The sequence below is a fragment of the Fundulus heteroclitus genome, chromosome 12, assembly GCF_011125445.2.
Source record: "Fundulus heteroclitus isolate FHET01 chromosome 12, MU-UCD_Fhet_4.1, whole genome shotgun sequence".
Lineage (NCBI taxonomy): Eukaryota > Metazoa > Chordata > Actinopteri > Cyprinodontiformes > Fundulidae > Fundulus > Fundulus heteroclitus.
Window position 1 is genome coordinate 26,793,290 of NC_046372.1, and position 24,997 is coordinate 26,818,286.

The 24,997-nt window shown below is 39.0% G+C and overlaps 1 protein-coding gene across 3 annotated transcripts in view; it reads right to left on the reverse strand.

Moving 5' to 3' along the window:
* Window positions 1-24,997, reverse strand: part of adamts3 (ADAM metallopeptidase with thrombospondin type 1 motif, 3) — a 230,747-nt gene that overhangs the window by 8,784 nt on the left and 196,966 nt on the right. For all 3 annotated transcript variants that reach the window (XM_036144383.1, XM_036144382.1, XM_036144381.1), the window contains 4 exons: window positions 21,164-21,327; window positions 18,849-19,005; window positions 16,363-16,495; window positions 2,414-2,621 (listed from right to left, as the gene is read on the reverse strand). In XM_036144383.1, coding sequence (XP_036000276.1) covers window positions 2,414-2,621; window positions 16,363-16,495; window positions 18,849-19,005; window positions 21,164-21,327 — 662 coding nt within the window. The remainder of the gene's footprint in view (window positions 1-2,413; window positions 2,622-16,362; window positions 16,496-18,848; window positions 19,006-21,163; window positions 21,328-24,997) is intronic.

Here is a 24,997-nt window from a genome sequence, read left to right on the forward strand (position 1 = left end):
ATATGGGCTGAAACAATATAGTCTGTGGTTCCTCTGATCAAACTACACGTTCATGTCATGTGTTGTAGTGATTGTTGTAGACAGAGGCAGGGAGTGGTTTTAATGTAATGAGAATCCGGTCGGGTGCAGGAGTCCGAGCAAAAACAAAGCAAACGAGGAAGAGAACGGGCAAAGTGACACGAAGCAAAGAGAAACCGGCGGTAAATGGAAAATGAGAGGAGCTTTAATACTGGGAGGATGAGAGCTGTAGCAAAGGCAGGGGTTGATTGGCTAATTGACTAATAATTAACGGTAGGTGTGGGGAAGGAGCTGGAAGAAAAACTGAGGATAGAGAGAGCGAGTGGCAACAGGGGAACAAGAAAGACAATCTGAATGTAACTCAGTATAACCAGAGACAGAGAATAAACTAAATACATTACAGAAGGGACCTGAAACAAGGCTGATCTGATAAATAAAAGAAACACAGGACGACCGGAGGAAAACCCCCATGTAAGGAAAATAGCTAAGAAAAGACTGACACATCAAACAAGGAATAAAACACAATCAGAAAGCTACTGAAATGCTAAAACAGCACAAAACCAAAAACGGTGTAGATGGTGACAGATCATAGCGTCATCCTTTCTGTTCTATTCAGGTTTATACATATAAAGAGAAAAACTCTGGGAACTGATTAAAGTCTCTAAGGTTTCTCAGAACAAGCTGTTTTTTATCATCTGACAGATGCAATATTTCTAAACCTTGATGTCTGGTGGAGGAACATGAGCTTGTGATGGTCGTTCACGCTTTCATTTCCTCTCTATGCGCTTTTTTTATGCTCTCTGCACTTTTCACACGTATCAACAGCCTTCAGTCGGTCCAAAAGGTCGCAGCGAGAATCTTAACCTGAAGAGCTCATCGCTTCTGTTTTATGATCTTTGCTCCGGTTAATTCCTGGTTTTAGGCTTTGGAGCATGCAAGGTCAAACTCCTTTCTAATGTTACTGAATTGTTAAAACCACTTACTCCAACTTCAGCTCCTCAGGTACTCCAACCAGAATCTGCCAGTTGTGTTAGGGTCACGTTTAAAACTCGACTGTTTTTACATTTTCACCAAAGAGATGACTCGTTTAAAAAGCAAACGAATGCATTGTTCAGGACCATTTATGCTCAGCATAAACCGGACAGACACGCGGGGCGAAAGCCTTCTGCACGTCCTCTGCATTCATTTCATGCACCTTTGTGTCATCAGGTGTGCTGCGGAGGTTTAGCCGAACCCAACAAACGGAGGAATACCAGACGTGTGGCGCAGCGTAGCTAACGTTCGATCCGTGAACACGAAGAACAACGAAGAAGACGAGACAGAAATGTCGGAACTTCTCCAGCTTCATGCTACAACGTATTTACTGGGAGAACAGACAACCTCCATCTAAAGAGGCTTATGGGGGGGGGGGGTGTCTTTGCCGCAGCAGGTCCTAAAACGTGGAATGAGCTGCTTCTGAACATCAGAAAGGCTACATCACTGCCTGATTTTAAACCTCTTCTTAAAACTCGTTTTTATTCCCTTGGCACCTGTAGACACCATGTGACAAGTTGACGTTAGCTTCTGCTTATTTCATTAGTCTGTTATTGCATGGTCAATAATGCATCTTAATTACTGTATAGCCCATTTCTGTATTGTTTTCCTTACTATAGCTTTTAAATGATTTAGATGTTTTTATGTGATTTTTGTACGCCACTTTCTGAGAAACTGTTTTCTGAAATCGGAATCTAACTCAGACCTGCCCTCTAGTGGACATATTGTCAAACAACTATGGAAAAAGGTGAACCTACTTACATTGGTAAAAAGAGCATAACCTAATTTATACACGCTTCTTAAAACCTATTAAAATACACAGATTTTTAGTTTATTCAACTACTTCTTTGTCTTTTTAATCATGTTTTAAATGTCTGCATTGTCTTTATGAAGAACTTTTGATGTGACTTTCATCTGGGAAGGTTTAACAAATATACTTCTGAGTTTTTTGGCATAGATGTATTTTTCTCCGATGAATAAATCTTCTCAAATTAAAGGTTTGATGTTTTTTGGTTTTTCAGTATGAGACGACACTACTCCAAAAAAGGGAGAAGTTCTTTGAAGGCCTTTGGTACATCTGAACCAGGGACGCCAAAAAGCTTGAAGGGACTTTTCTTTTGTTTCCCAGAGTAAAACAAACATCCAGTCAAATCATCCAAAGTTTTCTTTTTTAAGCTTTTTTTCCCAGGACTCACTTGGAGGAACTGAAAGTGAAAACACTAAATTAAATATCACACATGCTTTATGTTTCAGCTTTGCATCGATAATGTCACGTTCAATAACCCTAACGTGTGATTTAAGTTAAGACGTTACAAAGCTGAACGGAGACCAAAGACGCAGCTTTAGACACGCTGAGCCGTACCTGAGACCAGGCTCCGGTTCTCCACTGGGCGGGACACGGGGTTCTGTTACAGGGTCTCCGGCTCTCCGGCTTCTCCCCGCTGCAGTATTTGCTGTGGATGGAGCGGTTGGTGCCATCATGAAGGAACTGTACGCAGCGCACCGTCCGGATCTGAAAACCCAGGGAGCCGCAGGTTTTGGTGCAATGCTCCCAGTCTTCAGAGATCCATCTGCAAATTTAAACACGAGGGAATGTTAAAGCTTCAAAGTAGATGCTGTTTCGTATGTAATTAGAGAACATTTCTTCTAAAACTACTCTAATTAAACCAAATTAGTTATCTACAGGTAAACCAGGTGCCCTTATGTTAAAGAACTGTTGAATTACACCAGAAAACAAGGAGATGAGGCAAATAAAAAAAGGGTGATGGCTTGCTCTTTAGTTTTCTACTAACAAACACATTCCCAGCAGGAAATAATCCAAAGTGGTGACTGGGTGTCACGTCTGCAAGAGGCAGAACAGGATGCAAACTACAAACTTCAGGACATACCGTGTATTTTTTACATTTCGATAAATGACGTGTATTTAAAAGAGGAGGAAAGGTTGCAAATGAGCCGTTTGTCAGCTTGCACAGACAAAGGAGCGATGCTTCCCGTAGCGACAGCGCATTCAGTTTAAACTAGAAATTACGGAGCTTATTTACTCACCCTGGCTTTTAATTAGTAATAATTGCTAAAGACGTGTATAAAACACAGTAAAAGTTGCTGTAATAAACTGTTTTTTTTTTCTGTACGCATGACAGTTTGCATCATTAAAACAAGGTGCACACACAGTAGTGTGACATCTATTTGTGGAAAACTGGATTTATTGTCTTACTGCCAGCAGTACAAAGGTTTTGTCAGTTTTGGGTATTGCCGTCTAAGTCAATTTACTGCAGGACGTCTCAAATCAATAACCAGAGATGACCAGAGGAGAATACTGTCTCTGCTCAGACTTTAAAGCCATAAAGGTCAGAAAATGCAAGCTGAATCTTTTTTTCTGTCAAGCCATTTGTTTGTTTTTTAACAAACAAGCAATTTGACACTACAGTTAAAGGTGTACCTTAACAGCCCCATTAACAGCTCCCTCTGAGGGACACAGCTTGATTTGAATAAAAGCCTAGTCACATAATATTTGCATCTTAGGCAATTAGGCAAAACATAAAAACAGAACCAAACTGAACGGCCATCACAGTTCAATCAGTTCACAAATCAATCATGATATTTTACCTTAATCAAGCCTTTTAAAGGCCTGGAATTAAGATAATTAAATTTAATTCCATTAGAATTTTATAAGGACTTTCAGAAAACTGATGTATCTACGGTCATATTTAAGAAATTAGAAATCGGGTTCCAAATGAGGCTAATTCATCAGATTAAAAGTGCATTTACGAAATAACAACCTTTAAGCGAGTATTGAACATTTGGGCACTCGTCTGCAGCAGAAAGCCCACATTACTGTATTAAACATGTTATTTTTGTTTTTAACAGAAATAAGGGATTTAATTTATCTGTATAACGTAGGTACCGTAATTAATTGGGTAACTGAAACAAACTTTTTGATATTATCCTAACTTATTGAATATGACTGTAGATATACCTCCTGTGAAAAGAACCGAACAATGGCACCACCATCAAATATCACAGATAAAGGGTTGCAGAGGCTAACGAGGCGGCTAACGAGGCTCTAAACGAGCTGTGAAGTGACACAGCAGCAGTGGAGCGCCGATATTTTCCAGCTTCTGACCAGCAAAACAATAGTTTGCAGTGAGTTGCAACCCTGACTGTCGCCGGCTGAAACATGTCTTTAAAAACATTTCTCAGACAGCAATAAACGAGGACTTAATCACAGCACATTTGTAAGAGAAATATGCCATTTAGATAAATTTTACTGTACATGGGTCTCATCTCCTGCGCTAGTATGCTAGTAATGCACTAGTATAAAGAGAAATTTGAAATTTAATTGCTGGAGATCATCTTAAGGCTGTCCATTTGGTGCCTCATGGCCCTCATTGGGTCTCTGGTCCAAATCCCGAATTTGTGAATGGCTGCTCAAAGCAAATACTTTCAGAGAAAAAGAAAATATTCGGCCTTTCTAGCCACCGTCTTGTGCAGTTTGTAGATACAGCAGCTAGGCTCTCTCCAGTAGTGGAGAATAAATAGAATAGAATAGAACTAAGCTTTAATGTTTTTCCAGCCCTCCTTTATGCCGGGTCCACACGGCGGGATAATCAGCCCATTTTCCCCCCATCTTCCCCCTCTGACAGGCGCTGATTACCGAGGTGGCTCTTAAGACAATCTTCAGAAATGTTCCTGCTGTGTGTGGTGTGTTAACAGCGATCTGGTCCGCTCAGTGGAACGTCAGGAATGCTCCAACCTCCAATCAGGGATATTCAACATGTTGGATTGTCTTGGGTTGATATCCTACAGTGATTGATGCTGAACGAGCACACAGCCTGGTGAATGTGACATGCATCGATCTTTTTATATCTCTTTCTGCAGGTGTAGAAGCAGACTCCAGGGATGTTATCTTGCACTCTCTTTTTCCTCTGCTCTATTTTTGTCACCTTTTGTCCCTTTGAACGTTCTGCCTCCCCTTTTTCTCTTCTTTTCTTTCTCTTTTACATCTCCGTTTCTGTATCCGTTGAGCTTGAAATAGTCCTAAAATAATATCCAATAACATTTTTTTTTAGATTTTAGATTTAGATTAACTTTATTGTCCCAAAGGAAATTTGATTTGGGTTACAGACTCTGGCTGCTACATAGTCCAAACTATGCGTCACACTGCATTCACACATAAAACACTACTATAAAAATTCCATTATAAGACAATAAATAGATACATAAAGGAGCATGTTACATTATATTCACAATATATTTTAACATACACATCAAGCGGAGCACTAAAGCGAAAGCAGTAATGGTCCAAGTTGTTAAGGCAAATCTGTTGGGATCTCTTTGGCATTCAGAAAACAATTCTTAGCGCTGCACAACCAGACAGGACATGTGGAAAACAAAGAAAAGAATGTGACGTGCAGCCAATCAGAAAGCGAGGTGAGGATATATGTTTGCTGCACTATATCATTGTTAGTCAAGGAAGGTAGTTTAGTCATCTGATCAGAATGCTTCCTGGGATTCTTGGCCTCAGGAAAACTCTACAGATGGTCCACTGGATCATGAACCAGCTATCCTGATCTCTAAGATAAAACTGTCCCACCAGATAGAAGAAACTTATTGTCACCGGTTTTACTCAGGATCTCCTCTTTTCCATCATGATCCAGCATCTGCTCTATGGTACAGTAAGTCCTGTCTTGTTTATGTTCCTTCCACTCTTAAGAAGGCACAAACTCGTTGCTGACTCAAATGTACCATCCTCCTTTTTCTGTTTCAGAATGAGGTCCTAACCAAATAAACTAATACCGCTTCATGAACGCACCAAAGAAGAAAGCTAGGAGTTGTTAGACTTAAGAATAGATGGTTATCCGAGTTATCTCTGTAGTTATGCTGCTATAGGCTTAGGCTGCTGGAGGACATCAGGGTCTATTTCTCTCACTCTGCAGAGTAGAAGGTACACCTGGTCTGGCATTCTGTTAGCTGTGACATCATCAGGGGAGGCAGATCATCCACTATTACCATCTAACATAGAAAGTACTCCTGGGTCAATGTGAGCTTCTGAGCTTTCTGTGTCTCTGCTCTGTCTTCTCTAACATAGAAAGTACTCCTGGGTCAATACCATAGAAAGTACTCCTGGGTCAATGTGAGCTTCTGAGCTTTCTGTGTCTCTGCTCTGTCTTCTCTAACATAGAAAGTACTCCTGGGTCAATGTGAGCTTCTGAGCTTTCTGTGTCTCTGCTCTGTCTTCTCTAAGCCCCAGTGGGTGGAGGCAGATGAGCGTTCACACTGAGCCTGGTTCTGGTTCTGCTGGAGGTTCTCCTCCCTGTTAAAGGGGAGTTTTCCTCTCCACTGTCGCTTCATGCATGCTCAGTATGAGGGATTGCTGCAAAGCCTTCAACAATGCAGATGACCTGCTGGGTTTCCTTAGAGAGGAAACTTTTTTGACCGATCTGTATAATTCTGTATATATTTTTGATCAATTTGTATAATCTGACCCAATCTGTATAATTTGATTGAATTTTGACTTTGGAAAGTGCCTTGAGATGACATGTTTCATGAATTTGCGCTATATAAATAAAATTGAACTGAATGGTACACTGGTCCCATATTACTAAAATACAGCTTCTTAACAAACTTAGCCCAGTTGTAGCATTTCTTACCACATTTGAAACAACATGGACGAGTATGATGTTAAGATCCTCCAATGAACGCTGACCTCGTCTGTATTGCAAACAAAGTTTGTTGTTCAGGATCTGACTTGTTCAGAATGTACGGCGAGGATGTGCTAAAAAACGTTAACTTATAGGACATTAGTGTTTCGGCTGAGCAAAAGAGATCTCAGACGGAAGATTCTCCACTCAAGGCGATTATTTTATAAACACAGAGTCAGGGAAACTTTTTTTTAAATGAATTAAATTATCTTGACAGAAAAGCTCTACTCCAAATCCAAAATGGGTGGAATGTACAAACCTAAAGATTGCTGAAGCAGAAAGCCGCTGACCTGGAGAGGTTCCTCCTCGGCTACAGGCCCAAAGTTAGCTAAGAACCAGTTCCAGGAAGTAAAGACGTTGTTTTGTTAAATCCATGCATATCCTGAGGTTGCCTTTTTATTTTTGTCTTCTTTGTTGCAGAAGGGATATATTTTGAACTTTAAAGGAGGGAAAAATGTCGGGTTGAACGCTTGACACGAAGCCCACAATAATCCATTTTAATTCTAGGCTGTAATAATTCAGAAAACGGCCGAGGGCATGAACGCTTCTCTGCGGTGTTTTATCACAGGAAGAGAAAATCCCTGAGAGACGAGGATTGTGGGAAACAAAACCAAACCCAGAGGCTATTTCTGGTTGTCCGACTGAAACGAGGCGCTCGGCTCCTGATACATCCGACATTTCCCTTTAATGGTGGCAGCGTGCGGAGGTGGCCGTCATCCCCCTGTTCAGCTAGCAGCTCTGCAGCTGCTCGCTGCCACAGATGCAGCCACCAGTGACTCACACGCTTCTGCCCCCAAATCATCTCCTCTCCAGGGGGTAAGTTCGCTTCCTCAGTGCTAATATTCTCCTCGGAGAAAAAGTTCCTGCACTGACGCAACTCTGGAAATGCTCAGACGACCGAGGTGAACAGCTAATGAAATCAATGAGTTTCACTGCTTGTATGTTCTAGATAAATGTCACTATTATTTATGAGGGTTCATAAGTTTCACATCAATCTGCTGCTTCCAGCAATTGTTCAGCCGCTTCCCATCAAATGACACTGAAAAGACGAATGGCTCGACATTCTGGGTTAATGAAAGAATAAATTACCAACTAGGTAATGGGCCGGCTGACGTCCGGTACCTGCCCTGCTTTTGCTCTCGTGTTGGAAGCGTGTTTTTTTTTTTTTTTTACCGAAGACACAACTTAAGGGAGAGAAGTGTGTCATAAACTAAAATATTAAAATATTCCCCTGAAGTAAGTGGGGGAAAAAAAAGCAATACTGCAGGCTTTGAAAGATAATCTAATCAACTGATCACTTCCTATTTTTATGCCACTTTATTCAGAGCTACACCTGCAAATGAAATGTCAAAATTAATAATTCTTCAGTGCAAGGGTGGGAAGGGGACAAATTAAAGCTCAACTACAGAACGAAGACAAAGCTGTCAATAGTTCGCCTTTGATGAATAAAAATACACACACACACACATATAAACACACATATATACATATATATCTATATATATATATATATATATATATATATATATATATATATATATATATATATATATATACACATATATATACATATATATATATATATACATACATATATATATATATACATATACATACATATATATATATACATATACATACATATATATATATATATATATATATATATATATATATATATATATATATATATATATATATACCCCCGCCTCTCACCCAGTGAAATGCTGGTGATAGGCACCAACAACCCCCGCGACCCCATGAGGGATTAAGCTCGTCAGAAAATAGATAGATAGATAGATAGATAGATAGATAGATAGATAGATAGATATACATACATTTGTCTTTTTTAAAAGAGACAAAAAAAATTCAGCATGAAAACAGGTATTTATTTACACAATGTGTAAACATCAGGCATTATGATGAATCATTTAGCCATTATTGGCCAGAGTTTAACATTTTATGGCACCAAGATGTTATCATACCAATTTCTGAAAAGTGCTTGAAATTTTTTTTTTTTGTACCAGCATGTTTTTTACTCGTGTCATTTATTGCAAAATTGCGTATTAAAAATGCCCAAATAGGCTTTTACACTTCCAGAAACAAAAAAGAATGTAAAATATGCAATAAATTTGCAATTAATCTCGAGTTAACTATTAACTTTATGCGATTGATTGCGATTACATTTTTTAATCGCGTGACAACACAAATTTTTGACCAATACAATCTTTGGGAACTAAGACAAATATTTAAAATTTTTACAGACTGATAAACAAAGCTTCACATTTTTAAGACAAAACTAAAAGTACATCTTGATTCTTAAAAGAGGCTAACAAGTTTCACTGTATTCTTTTTTATTCAGTGGAAAATAAACAGATTTTTGAACTTATGTACACAACAACCGCACATATTCAAAGGTAGCTTTTAAAAAAAAAAAAAAAAAAAAAGTTGAACTATAATTCAGATAAATGAGTCACCGAGGCAAAGTACTGCAGTGTAATAAAGGAGGTACAGTAATGCGTACACCATCCTGGGCTGTGCGTCAGAGCACAGCGGCTCCCATCCAACTTCTCTGATAGTTTTCATGCAGAGGTTTGAGGTCAGCTTTTAAAATCCTGCTTCATTTCTGTCTACTCAGCTTCTAAGGAGCAAAACTACAAATAATCATCTTTCAAATTAGTCCTGAAACACAGCTACTGGTGTTCAAAGTTTTCCTTTGGCTGCTTTCTGCTTCATTTTCAGTACAGTTCTTCTATGTATCCATGACAACTGATTAGTAACGAGGAAAAGTGGACAGAGTCAGAGGTAAAAGAAAGTGCCTACAATAGATGACCATCATCAGATAGACAGACAACTTTACAAGATTACAGGAAGTCTGCCTCTGAGAGGGATCTGAGTTTTCTCCGGTTCCACAGACGTGACCACAGTTTCTTCTGTTCAAACAGAGTTTAAACTAGCATTCACCCTCCCCCACCTGTTGCTGCACACCATTAGTCAGCCTGCAAAAGCAATTCCTCCAAATATTCTCCTTCATTTAAAGATAGATGTGGTTGAAAAACACGGGCATATATGGTTTGGACATTAGAAAAGGTGGGTCCAGTGTTTTATGTTTTTTTTCCAGCGGATCATTGTCAGTAGTGTTTCTAACAGACCACAAACGTCTCAGCAGGGGGCGAGAGACCTTACAGCTTTTGGAAAGAAGCTGTTAGATTTAATGTTTTTCAAGCGTTTGTCTGATAAATAAATATTTAAGGTAAGTGCATATAAGTATTAGAGCTGTAATAATCAAGAAAAAAAACAAACAGTGATATGTTTTAACAGATTAAACAGTTGTTGCATTTCTCTGTTTAAATAACACTAGCTCATTTTATACATTTTGCAATCATTTTTGTTTTAATAGTAATAGATAAATTGCTAAGTTTTAGCTTTAACAAGACGTTTTCTTTCCAAACAGAAGCCTCAAGGTATTGCTGATTAATTTAAACGGTAATGGGGGACTGAGGATGATCTATCTCTGTGTACGTCTAGAGATCTGAAATGAAAAGTGAAGAGTCACTGCCTTCCTGTAGTCTGATTGGGTCTTTATTGAAGTGAGTGTGTTTCAGTGTGGAATGACGACAGTCTGGCTCTTCTCTGCTTTGTGTAACAGTTGTGTAGCTATTGCTGGCCCACGGTGACGTTACCGCCTTCCTTCTCTGCTGTTTCTTATGAGCTTTTTCCTCCAGAGGCTGCTCCTGATCTCTCTCAGCTTGAGTTCTTCTGTTTCTGACTCAGCCAGGTTGTTTTTCCTTTCTTTTATTTGAACGTGTGGCTGAAAAGAACTTCACCACTTCAGAAACTTTTCTCCAAGCGGAACATGCCAGTAATGTTCACATCCAGCGACTCTCTCACGCTGGTTCCTCTGCAAAGGCAGCAGCGGCTGAGCAATGCTGTAAAAACAGAGCTTTACAGAAGTCTGCGTACACAACGCTTGAACACCTCAGGTGTTTCCCTGAATCCGCGGATCTATGTTGAAGTTCACAGGTAATTAAAAGGCTGCTAAAGAGCTTAATGAGCAGCACTGTGTTGTTCTGGGGTAGGAAATCCTCTGAAACTTGCAGAACAGTTTGTCCATTTGGAACAGGGTTAGGAAGAACACCACAGGCTCACCACTGTTGTCAGGATAAGAAACATTCTGGTTGGCAGACAAAAGTACTGATGAGCATAATGATGCATTTCACAATGTTCCCTTAACTTTGAGCTCAACAAGGCTTTTTTTAAACTAATGAGCAGAGTACGATTTGTACCAACATCTAGAGAGATTCTTTCAGCATTATTTGGAGACTCCATTTGGTCTTTAGGGCATCTGAAGACAAGTCGCTATGCTAGGCATCAGCCGGTATGGCAATCCCATTGTTTTTATAACGTTAAGTAAAAAGTTACGTTTTCACTGTCTCACAGTTCTACTTATAAAAAAGCATACCGCTTCATGCATGCTCAGTATGAGGGATTGCTGCAAAGATGAGCGTTCACACTGAGCCTGGTTCTGGTTCTGCTGGAGGTTCTCCTCCCTGTTAAAGGGGAGTTTTCCTCTCCACTGTCGCTTCATGCATGCTCAGTATGAGGGATTGCTGCAAAGCCATCAACAATGCAGACAACTGTCCACTGTGGCTCTACGCTCTTTCAGGAGGAGTGAATGCTGCTTGGAGAGACTTGATGCAACCTGCTGGGTTTCCTTAGAGAGGAAACTTTCTCACCAACCTGGAGGATCTGATGGAAGCTGACTTTGGAAAGAGCTTTGAGACGACATGTTTCATGAACTGGCGCTATATAAATAAAATTTAATTGAATTGAGAACATGAAATGTTTTTTAAAACAGGAAAGAAAAAATCATTACGTCGCTGCTGCTGTTGATTATCACATTCACAGTAATGTCAGTGACAGTTATTGCTACTTTTTTATGATTCTAATAAATTTGGTTTATATGTTAAAGATTTACAGTAAATGTGGCCTTAAGACATGTTAAAAAGGAATCCACTTCATATATAGAGCAGGGCTCACCAACCTTTGTGAAACTGAGAGCTACTTCACTGCTGTTGTCATACGAAGTGCTACCAGTACTGACTGGAACTAGAAGAGTCAGAGTTCACCTGAACTTTATGTAAAATAAAATAAAAATCATGCAGTTTTTTTAATATATATATATATAAAATTATTTTTAAATCTACATAAATTAATACACAAGAAGAATAACGGAATAAAATAATGTTTTACATGCAGCTCACTGGTGGATGGTATTTTTATTTAGTTATTTATTTGAATTAGGACAATGCACATTCATCAACATGTCATCATCTTCTTAACCAATCACTTAATCTGGGTGGCATTAACCTGGCCTCTGGTAATAAAGTAAAAAATCTTGGTGTTATTTTTGACCAAGACATGTCATTTAAATCCCATATTAAACAGGTTTCCAGAGTTTCCTTTTTTCACCTCCGGAATATCGCCAAAATTAGAAACATTCTGTCCAGGAGTGATGCTGAAAAACTGGTCCATGCATTTGTTACTTCAAGGCTGGACTATTGTAATTCTTTACTATCAGGAATTCCACAAAATGCAGTTCAAAGCCTTCAGCTGATCCAAAATGCTGCAGCAAGAGTTCTGATGAAAATCAACAAGAGGGATCATATTTCTCCAATTTTAGCTTCCCTTCATTGGCTTCCTGTTAAATCAAGAATAGAATTTAAAATTCTCCTTCTAACGTATAAAGCCCTTAATAATCAAACTCCATCATATATCAGAGCTCTGATTACCCCGTATGTTCCTAACAGAGCACTTCGCTCTCAGACTGCAGGTCTGCTGGTGGTTCCTAGAGTCTCTAAAAGTAGAATGGGAGGCAGATCCTTTAGCTATCAGGCTCCTCTCCTGTGGAACCAACTCCCAGTTTTGGTCCGTGAGGCAGACACCCTGTCTACTTTTAAGACTAGGCTTAAAACTTTTCTTTTTGACAAAAATTATAACTAGTGACTCATGTTACTCTCAGCTACCTTTTATAGTTTTACTGCTATAGGCTTAGGTTACTGGAGTATATCAGGATCTAATTTTCTCACTATATTGAGTTCTACTGTTCTTCAATTATGCATTATGTGTTGTCATTTCTGCTTTAACTTTCTGTTCTCTCTCTTTTCTCTTCATAGTAGGTACACCTGGTCTGGCGTTCTGTTAACTGTGACATCATCCAGAGAAGACGGCTCACCTGCTACTACCATCTAATGTAGAACAGATTACTAGATCAATGTGTGCTTCTGTGCTTTTTTGTTTCTCTTGTTGTGTCTCTGTTCTGTCTTCTGTAACCCCAGTCGGTCGAGGCAGATGACCGTTCATACTGAGCCCGGTTCTGCCGGAGGTTTTTTTTCCCGTTAATGGGTGGTTTTTCTTCCCACTGTCGCTTCATGCTTGCTCAGTATGAGGGATTGCAGCAAAGCCATGTACAATGCAGATGACTCTTCCTGTGGCTCTACGGTTCCCCAGGAGTGAATGCTGCTTGTCGGGACTTTGATGCAATCAACTGGTTTCCTTATATAGGACATTTTTGACCAATCTGTATAATCTGACCCAATCTGTATAATATGATTGAACTTGACTTTGTAAAGTGCCTTGAGATGACATGTTTCATGATTTGGCGCTATATAAATAAAATTGAATTGAATTGAATTGAATTGAATCTTAAAGCATCAATGTAAATATGCCAGAATTAGCATCCGCTGTCCTAAGGCAGGTAAGAACAGTGGACATTAAACAAAACTTTAAACCAGACCCATGTTGGTGACCTGTTATAGAAATTATACTCATATAAACAGATTCAAGGTCAACTACATACATTTAAATTCAACCCTAATTGTTAAACATAGCAGTTGAGTCCATTATCTTAACCGGTAAAATGTTTTCTAGCTAAGGAAATCAAAGTGATGGCTTCAAGTCCCAGACTTGGCAGCAATTCCTCCTCCTGAACGAGCATCTAGTAACCATGGACACCTGATTGCATAAAGTTGTTAACTGTGCAGCAATCCCTTAGCCCCACATTCCACATCCTGTGTGACCGCTCTGTTCAGTTCACATCCATCCGACGGAGCGACTATGTTATTTTACTTAATGAGAACGGTTCCACGTTCTCCGTGACCACTCCGAACGATCCGTCAGCAGACACGGTCTCCGTTGCTCACAGTCAAATTACGGAAGTAAATAAGACTATTTGCCAAGGGAATAAGATTTTTGCACTTAAAATAAGAACGATTAATGCAGGATATCTAATTACCATATTATAGGGTAAACATACTCGTTCCATCGGAAAATAGTCTTATTTAGTTGCTCAAATCAAGGAAAATATACTAATTTCAAGAAAATGTTACCTACTTTTAGTTCCCTTTTTGTAGTTTACAGCTGGAGAAAATTCTGATAACTCCAGAACCTTCTTGGACATTTCATGAAAAGGTTTAGGGTATGAAGAAAAATGTTGGAGATTTTTAAGCCGTACGTTTATTGTCTGGATGAAGGACAATCAGTCAATGCGGCTGCACAAAAACGAAAGCCATACTTAATATTTATAAAAAGCTTCAAAGGAGTTGGTCTATCACGTAAGATAAGGTTTTAAAGGTTTTAAAGTAACTAAAATTGGGTTGTGAATATTTAGGATGGATCTGAGAACCTCAAATACAAATTGGTTAACATTCTGTGTTTTAAGATGTAAAAAGGACGTTTATTTTTCTGGGGAGGAAAAAAGAAAAAGAGAGTTAACCTCAAAACTAAGAAAAAGTGTTCCTGCTGTTTGAAATGAAAAATTAATTTTCCCAAACGGCCGTGAGAGGCAGAGAGAGCGTCTCAGCCGCGTTGGATCTCCTGTTCCTCTTTGGTTTGAGCTGAAGGGAGCAGCCGGTGGGGACGGTTAGCTCAGCGTCAGAGCTCTCCATGCTGCGTCACATCTTCTCACTGAGGTTTGCTGATAACCTGAAGCCTGATGCAGCGTGCGTCGGGTGAGGCTGGCAACCTTTTTAGGGGCAGCTGCCAATAAACCACCTTTTTTCACACCAGCAGTGTTTCTTTCACCTGCAGGCTCTCCGTTCTGACTCTACTTTAAACCCACTCAGGCAACAAATTAATCCGCTCAAAGGAGCCTTTAGCTTTCTGACGTCTGCCTCTTACTGGATGTTTTTCACCACAAATCAAATTTTTAGAAAAATCAAAGAATGAATTTCTCTTTCATATTTGGGATTCAACCCTTAAATGAGTCGACATAAGAATAACTCGACAGCCAGTGACAATTAATTTTCTTTTATTCACTTCTTCCTGCAAACCCTCCTCCAAAGCTGAAATTATTTCTGCACTTCTTGAGCATGATTAGAACGTGAAGGCATGAATTAATTTCATTAATCCTTCATTAACCCAACAAAAATGATAATAATCAAGACGCACCATGAGGTAAAATTAAGCCTTTGGTGACCTTTCAGATAAACTTGGAAAAGTTGAACGACAGACTCTCAGGGGCCCAAACAGATTCTTGTTGTTATCAGACTTGAAAATGACAAAGCTTTGTAATTTTTGATTTCATTCTGATTTGTTCTACGACCATTTAAATGCTAATTTTGCCACAAAAAGTCATGCTAATTGCACGGGAGAATTGTTCTGGACACAAAACGTCATTATGTACGAATACGGCAAGATGTTGGCTGAAAAACATCTTGTGCCACACAAAGTTGGCAGGAGGCAATGTAGTAACGTATGTCCAGCAGGCAATGTCCAGCAGTCTGTCAAAGAGCCACAGAGAGAGACAGAGGACAGAGGACAGGGGACAGGGGACAGGGGACAAATATGCCACAATCGCACCTAACAGCAATTCAGAGAGACTAGTTAGCCTAACGTGCATTTGTTCCGATAATGGGAGGAAGCTGGGGCGCCCAGAGAGACGCAAAACGTTAACGAAGAGAATGGCCGCGCTCGTTAAAAACTTTCAAACAGCAGTAACTGGGACGTGCCTAGTTCTGTATTTCTAAGAAGGAAGACACACGAAGACATGTGGGCTGTTCAGTTCACAGTGCAGGGACACTTTTTGAATGTTTAATGAATTTAGAAAGTCCCCTCAGAAGCAAACAGAGAGAGTTTTCGTTTTTCTGTGAGGCGTGAAGTCTCCGTCACAGAAGTGGAAGTGAAAAAAAAGTTCCTGTTTCTATTTTTTACTATTTTGCCACATCTGTACCAAACCTGATTTATGAGTACTGTTAAACGTCTAAAATATAAGTATATAAAGAAAAAAAAATGAAAGGACTGCGTCATCTCTGCAGCACCTGTTCTTCAGGGTGTGAAAAAAACAACAAAAAACAAGAGTTTTATTTTTGTGGGTCAAGAATAATGAGCCAAAGTTGAAGCAGTTATACAGGAAACAGTTATACAGGGGAAAAAAAGGATTGTAGGAGAATAAGTTTTCATTTTAAGTTACTCACTCTTACAGAGAAAGGAGAGAATTTTAATTTAGGTAATTTATCTTTTCTCCGTTTCCCCTACAGCCACCTGGTTTTAATCTTTAGAGTTTTTGGTTTCCTGACTGGAAGTAAAGCGAAATGATAATATCTGTACTCACTGAGGCTGAGTGCAGTCCTGAAGGTTGCACATCCTGCGGATGGGTTTGGGCTTCTTGTTGGCTTCACAGTAGCCGCGTTGAACCATCTTGGTGTCTCCCTTCTTCCTACACCCATACTTAGTGTACTGAAACCCTGGGAACGAAGAGACCCACTTCAGTTATCGATTGCTTTGCAGAGCATTAAAAGGCAGTAATTATGTTTATTTATTCAAATGGTTAAAATATGATTGGACACAGAGCTCAGAACAAAGATCCTGTTGTCAGTCTGTTTAAAAATCCTAAATATCTCCGCCTCAGCAGGGAAATCTTTGTGATTTTATGGATCTGGGCAAACAAAACCAAAAAGAGGCTTGGGCACCGAACATCAGATTCATACATAAGCTGAGCAGTTTTCAGATTCTGCAGCGGAGCACCACAGGTTGAGCGTCTAGTGCAGTAAATAAAGAGATCCTGGTCCAGCCGCAGCTTCAGCATCTCAGCAGGCAGAGCTGCTGTGCTCAGAAACCAGCAGATGGATCCTGTCACATGATTAAAATGAGTAATGAGAAAAAGATTATTCAGATAATTTATCATTTCTGTGGGCCCCCCCACTGACTGACTATCCATTAATCAGAGAATGGAAAATTTATTACAAGGAAAGTCTTTAGGGTAATGTGTAAAGTGTAAATAATGCTTTGTGTAAAAGTAAAATTTTACTGAGATTTACTCATCAGTCTGCAGTTTTTCCAAAGCTGAGTTTGAACTGCCAAAGCAGATATGAAACAATAACATTTTATTTTTTTTCTTCTTAAACCTCTCTTATTCTTATTATGAGTGTCCATTAATCATTTATACCAGGAACAGAGACCCGTCACATGACTGAGAAACAAGCTCCTGTAAAACAAGGTTCTTTTATTTTAAACGCGAAGTCAAAAAGGACTTTAAAGTCTCTTTAGTATTTTATATTAGTTATTACAACAGTTAGTGCAGAAGGCATGGGTAAAGCTTCGGTCTGTGTGTTCCCTCATGTTCCCTCATGTTCCCTCATGTTCTGATACTCAGAAGAAGAAAAACATGCTCTCCTCGTTCAACCTTCCTGTTATCTGCTTAAACTTTAGCTCTCTCTCAGCCTGGATGAGCTGCAAACATTTCTCTGCATGTCCAAGAAAATACTGTTTCCTTTTAACTTTCTTCTATCTTGAACACAGCAGACTTTAGTGTTCTCACCTCGGTAAAAGCAAAAGGAAATGTTGTCCGTGTGATCCCGCAGCACTTAGGTACGATGTGTTCTCTCATTAGAAAAAAATTATCCGATCACTCGTCATGCCCACTCAGGCTGAAAATCCCTGATTTTGGCCACACTGTGGATCTCTAATATCACGTTACCAACTGGACTCCCTATTTGTCAGATCTACTGAGCTTAACACACAATTAGAAACCTGACTGCAGGTTTCTGAGTCTGCATGAAACAATAAAAGAACTGCTACCTCAGGCCACTTTGTAAAGTTGTCCGTTTAGATTTCTCAGACTGTTATTTACTTATTTACATGTTACTATTGACAAAAACTGAATTCTCTGACAAGTTCAGGCTGTGGAACAGTCGGCTACATGCATCACTGCAGAATACTTTGGCTACACCGGCGTTCATGAACAACTAAGGGACTAATAGATGCTCCAGACCCCTCCAACTCTGCAATGTTTGAGTTGATGGGTGTTCGCTTTTCTCCAACTATGGCGCAGAGCATTCATTACCAGACATCTCTACTCTGGTCTCAACAATCTGAAGCACGTTGCTCCACATTTCCTGTGCTTCAAATGCAAACTGAGCAGACTTTTTTCTTTCAGAGAGAAGAGCCTTTCTCATTGAATCCCTCTAAGAAAGCCAACCATGTTCGGTTCTTTTCTAACGGTCCTGTTCTGAACTTTTATAAGCAACATTTTGATATAAAGCTATTTAAACAAAAAAAAAACATTTTTAACACAGAAATGTATGTTTCATACTTAAAGATGGTCAAAGGGTACTTTTGACAAATGAGCTTTATTGGGACGAATATTCCAACACAGCAATTTGGAATATTGCTATAAAAAAAAAGCGAATTTGTTTTTAGGATTAAACTATTTTGCTCATTTCTCTCTCTATGTGGGAAAGAAGTTTATTCATTGACATTTACTCATTTATTCATTCATTATTTATTATTTCTAAGGTCCTGAATTAATTTCTCACCATACTGATGCAGCGACTTTTGCTGCCTGGAGTACATTTGGAAGCTGAGCTTATTTTCTTCCAGCCTGTTGTGGAAATGAGCGATATCTTGGAAATTATCTTTGCTTCTTTAAATGATCTTACTAAACTGTTCCTCTAAAGGCCAAAATCTAATTTGGAGCGCAACTTATGAAACACTTGCTTGCAGGAGTAGGAATTAAATTAGAATATGCAAACCTGTTTCAGCTGCTGTCAACATGTTCCTCTAAGACTTTCTGGATTTAACGATAATTTGATCATTTACCTCCGGAGCAGGGCTTTGAACACGTGGACCAGCTCTTCAGAGCCCACTCATAGGCTTCCTCCTGGATCACGTTGTTGTTGTTGACGGGCACCGAGTCCTCGTGGATGATGTACTTGTACATTAAAGTGGAGCGTGTCTCGTTGTCCTTGGGTATAATCTACCAACCAGGAAGAGAATAAAGACAAAAGGCAGAACGTTATAGCCTGATCCCTTCAAGAGATGCTAGAGCTGTTCAAAGAAACGGAAGAATAAAAAACAAACCCAGCATGGTTCATTGCATGGCCACGGTTAGGTAATTGGTTTGAGATTAAATAGGCAATTAGAGGACAAGAGGAGAGTGAGGCTTGTTAAAGGTAGATTTTTTTTAAGTGTTCAGGAACTTTTACATCATAACTTTCTGTTTAAATACCTTTATTCAGCTATTATTCACTAGCAGGCATTTTATTTAAATAACTAAATAGATTTTTGCTGATCTTAATGAGTGAGGCCAATTCATGTCAATGTCAAGGTCAATTTTATGTATTTTATAGCACATTTAAACAGCAAGACAATGTTGACCAGAGTGCTTCACATAATAGGTAAAAAACAAAGTAAAAGCAGAAGACAGCCATAAAACCAACAAATAAGGTAAAAATAGGCTAAAAAGAAAACTATAACATAGAAACAACCCAACTGCTCTGAATAGGACCCCACCTAAAATTGAGTTAAAAGCCAATTTAAAAATAGAGTTTTCAGGATGGATTTAACAGTACAGTAACTGTACAGTCTCCGCACTGCAAATATCAAGGTGCAGTTTGTTGCAGAGTTTCAGGGTAACAAAAGCGCAATTCCTTCTATGCCCTAATTTAGCCATCGACTGATCTCAGCTGTATTTGGGTTAAACAATCTAGGGAGAAAAGTTAAAGAATTGAGTGTCAATTGGTTAATCTTTTTTTCCTAAAGTGAGTAAAATAACTTTAAAATCAATATGGAAATATTCACACTGGTTCTGGTTCTGGTTCTGCTGGAGGTTCTCCTCCCTGTTAAAGGGGAGTTTTCCTCTCCACTGTCGCTTCATGCATGCTCAGTATGAGGGATTGCTGCAAAGCCATCAACAATGCAGACGACTGTCCACTGTGGCTCTACGCTCTTTCAGGAGGAGTGAATGCTGCTTGGAGAGACTTGATGCAACCTGCTGGGTTTCCTTAGAGAGGAAACTTTCTCACCAACCTGGAGGATTTGATGGAATCTGACTTTGGAAAGAGCCTTGAGATGATGTGTACCATGAATTGGCGCTATATAAATAAAACTGAATTGAATTGAATTAAAGAACTGGTCGACCTTCCAGCTGCCAGAAAGAGAACTTATTCGTCGGTCCTCCTGGATCTGACGGAGTTGGAGTCTCCTCTCCAACATCCCAGAGTAAACTTTTTCATGGATGCTGAGACGTGTGAGCCCTTCATAATTGGAGCACACTTAAAGTCGGCCGATTCCAAAGGTGTTTTCCCACTTCTCCAGTCTCAATTAACCCCTCAAAGTCACACATCAGGCTAGTTTAAATTAAAATCTGGTGACATGTGCCAGAAACCTGAAAGTGGGTCATTACTTGGACTTATGGCAACAAATGATTCAACATATATGGCATAGCTTCAGTTACAATCTCAGATCACAGTCCTGAGGACAATCTAGAGAAATTATAGAAGTAATGGTTAAAGTTCATTCCCTGTCTATGCACTGCAAAGACGCAACTAAAAATAAGTAAAATTTTCTTGAAATTAGTGTATTTGTCCTTGATTTGGGCATGTCAACAAGATGGTTTGCCAATGGAATGAGATTTTTGCACTTAAAATAGGAACAACTCACCTCTATCATCTTATTTCAGGTGCAGTATATGTAAAGTAGTTATCGTATTTCAGGGGTCAATATACTCACTACATAAGCAAATAATCCTATTTACCTGCTCAAATCAAGGAGAAATGCACTAATTTCAAGAAAATACAACTTATTTTTAGTTCCAGTTTTGCAGTGTGAGCATGTTCTCTCTCTGTATCCATACTCCCCCCCGCTGAATAAATGTACGGAAATGAATGTTGGGTTTTTAAAAACGTTTCGTTTCCGTTTTAAATGATTAATTCACAGCAGTACCAGATTGATTGACTTGAAATTCCATAAGTCTGGAGGGCTCCGTTGAGGTTAACATGCTGAAAAAGGGAATTTAAAAATGCTTAAATTTCTCTCTGAGTGAGGTAGAAAGACTATCTGAAGTTGAACATCTGTGGAGTTCTAAAGCGCCTGCAGTGCTGAGTGCAGCCCTTCCTTCGCTGCGGTGAGCTCACCAGAACAACCACAGGGTCGTGCAGCGGTCCGTCGGTGTGCAGCGTCTCCACGTCTCCCTCGATGAGGTAGTGCCATTCCACTCCCAGGTCGAGGAAGCTTCTGGACTTTAGCTCGTCTCCCTTCCCGTTGAGGATGTAGTGTCCAGTTGCCTGGTTCTTGATCGCTGTAATAAAACATTTATTGTGATAAATGATGAGACTGAGGGACTGTCCAACAAGGCCTTAACTGGATGTTTTCTAAAAATCGGTCTGAATTGAAATAAAATGACCCGAACATTAAAGTCTGAATTCATCCTTAAATTAATAACAATACAACAACAATAACTGCACTTAAATGTGCATAAAGTTAAACAGGACATATCAACATTAACCACTGAATTAAGTTATTTAGCCTTAGTCAAAAGATTTAAAAAAGACACTTTATCATAGACGCTTTTCTCTGGTGCTCAAACTAAGCTTTTCAGCATCAGTGGGAAGAAACATGGTTTCAAATGCATGAAATGCATGACTACATTAAACATAATTACTGACGTAACAGTCAGTTTATTTAATATTTATTCAAAACTATACTGATTTGGACAGAATTTGGCTGTGACTATATTTTTTAGTTTCCTTGCATAGTTTGTAGACTTGCTGTGAACAAAGACAGGACGCATTCTATCCCTCTATAAAGTTCTTTTGCAACAAAGACAAAAAAACATTTTAAATTTATTCCTTTGCCATATGAGCGGATGTTGTGCTACAAAAGGAGAAGCAGAAGTGCTTGAAATGATCGTGCTGCTGCGTTGGCTCCAGAGAAGTGTGCAAGCTCCATCGGTTTAAATCTAAATGGCTCCACATGCAGGAAGCTGCTGCTAACATTGATGCTTCCGTAGCATCAGGAACCTCCAGGGTGAGAAGTTTGGCAGCGGATCCAGTAAGCACCAGAACTGTCTCACCTGGATCCACAGAATCTAGTTACTACCGCTGCAGGTTTATGTTAATGCACCTGTGAGGCACATGCTGCTGGACAACAACTCTGAAGGAGGGCAAAGAAGTCTAATTTATTCAGAAAAAACTCTTATTTTGTAAAAAATGAGACTTCTTGTAATGTAATGTGCTGGCATTACAACTTTAAGACATGAATCAATAAATAATTTAGAAACATAAAGCCAAAAAACTACAAAGAAAGGTACAGAAAAGTGTAAAAAATGAACATAATTAATGTTTCACATACAAGTGAAGAAAAGCTGTTTTATCTTAAAAAGTAGAATTTATAGGTTTTAGAAATGTATTGTGTGGCTTTATTGATGACTAAATTGCTCTCATTAATGAGAGTCGCTTTAAAAGATGTGACTACCAGACTGAAAAGTATAAAAACTGATTGTCACGGTTGGCATTTTATGGCATACATGTGTAAATGAGTTGTTTAGAACGACATTTACGATCGTTATTTACGATAAATCAATACGCACCAAAGGCCTTTTTACTTCAGACGGTGAAAGTGGATCTATCATTTGTTTGAAAACTAAAATAAATTAAAATCCCACAACTTGATGCGACTTCTTATTAGTTAGGTGCACCAGAGAAAACAGTCCAAACTGTTCAATGAAAATCAGCCTTTTGCTTTAGTTTCTGGACAAATATGCAGGAGGCGGTGGTCTTATATTTCTGGGTCATCACCGCTGGAGTGCATATATGAAATTTACATAACGGCAGAAAAGCTGAATTCTGAGAAAAGGCAGCAGTTTGCAGAAAGAGCAGGTTAGGAGAATCAGTAATCCCACAGCGTGTCATTTTTAAAGGTAATGACGGCAGCAGGAGGGACGTCTGCTGATTCAAAGCAGAGGAACAGTTCTGATGACGCTCCGGTCGCTTGCTTCAAGATGTTTCACACGAACCCGTCCGTTCTAACGCGACTCAACGTGGAGCGTTTTCAACCGTGTTATTGTGTTTGGCTTGGTCCCATTTCTGTTCTGCAGTATCGATTTTACCCAGAGCCCCAGAGGAGCAAAGAAAGAAAGAAGGTAATCAGTTCTGAAGTGCTTTACTTTCATCCTGAGCTCTCTCTCTCTCTCTCTCTCTCTGTCTCTCTCTCTCTCTCTCTCTCTCTCTCTCTCTGAAGAAGAAGAACTGTTTACAGCTGAAGTAAAGAAACAAAGAGGAGGAACAAAGTCAATGTGGCTGGATCTAATGTTTGTGCACGTGTTCACAGGTTATAAATAATACTAAAAAAACTAGGCCACAATATTTATTTACAAAAATTATTATATTTTTTTTTACTTTTTATCATTTCTTGTTTGATTTTTTTTGGTTCTGTTATCAGTATTTTTCTTTTAAATACATTTTTCTTTATTTAAGGTCAAAGTGTAATGCTGTACGCTGCAATCACGCTCATCACCTCCACCTGTTTCTTCCCCTTTAAACTATATGAAATAAATTATGACTGCATTTTTGTTCAGTTATATATTTAGTCTTTGCTTTATTACTTTGGTAAACATTTTGTTTCATATATTATTATTTAGTGTTTGCTTATTATATCTAACCTTTGATTTCATTAATATATTAAATGTGTTTATTTTGTGTATTTTAAATTAAATAATTACCTATGTTTTTATCTAATGCTGTAACCACAAAGCTCTTTTAGGAAGCAGAACCGTTTTCCTGCTGGAAAGAAAAAATAAATAAATAATTGAATGCTGAATGAATCAATAAAAACAAACAGCCATAACTGAATGTAATATACATTTTAGATTTATTGTGATTCGCTGAGTTTTAGTATTCGTCACCCCGGCTCACTGTAGGAGAAAAATAAATCTTAATATTATTAAAATAATTTTACCACTTAAAAATAAATATATATCACTTTTGCCACTGAATGTTTTTTTTTTGTAAGCAATTCCAACTGCTCAACAGTTTCAGCCCCATTTAGTCTTTTGTTTTATTTCATAACGTGCCAAACGGTTTTTACTGGCAGTTCAGGGCGGCCAGCTCGGTTCTTCTGTTCTGAAGCCAGGCTCTGTTCTGCTGCTCCGGTTAAAAGAAGCAAAGCCTTTTCCATGGAACGTCTCAACACGACTCCAAACCCATTACCGTAACCATCGCTGCCTTTATGGCGTGTGAGCGATCCCTTCAGCGCGCACCGAGGCTCCTCACAGATGGCGGCTTTTTAACGGCGAGCCGATAAGAAGCCGGGTGGCGCCTCTCCTCTTCAGCCTGTAGAAATGATTCTTCTGGCTTCCTGAAAAGGCTTTCAGGACGGTTCCCTGCCTCGCCTCAGTCCAGTTTACATGAACTCAGATCCAAGAAAAGGAATGCAGCATTTCTGGATTTCTTATACATGTTTTTGTTGAAACAGAATTAAAAGATCACTCTATAACCTCAGTTACTAATTGCTTCCTTAAAAAGTTGTTTCAGTGGATTTTTTGAGATTTTTCTTACACAAGAAGGTGTCTAAAATACAAACTTTACCCTGTGTTTAAAAGTTTTATCTTTTTCCTTTTTTTTTCTTCCAAACTATTTGGTAATAAACACAATTTACATATATTTAGAGTGAAACTTCATCAAGACGTCAATGTATTTTAGCCAATCAGTTTTACAAGTGAGAATCAGAGCGCTTATGGAGGAATTTACAGTGTTTGTCTCATTTGATCTTGATTATGACATGCAGCTGAATAAAAGCCTAAATTCCCTCTATGTGAAAATGTGAACACACAACAAACACTTCAGTAGGTGAGCCTAGTGAGAAGAGCAGCTATGTCCTCTACAGGCCTTCTTCATGAATCACTGCATCGGTGCGCTATAAAATCAAACCACGCTGGTTAAAACGGGTATTGGTGGTTTAGACAGCGCGGG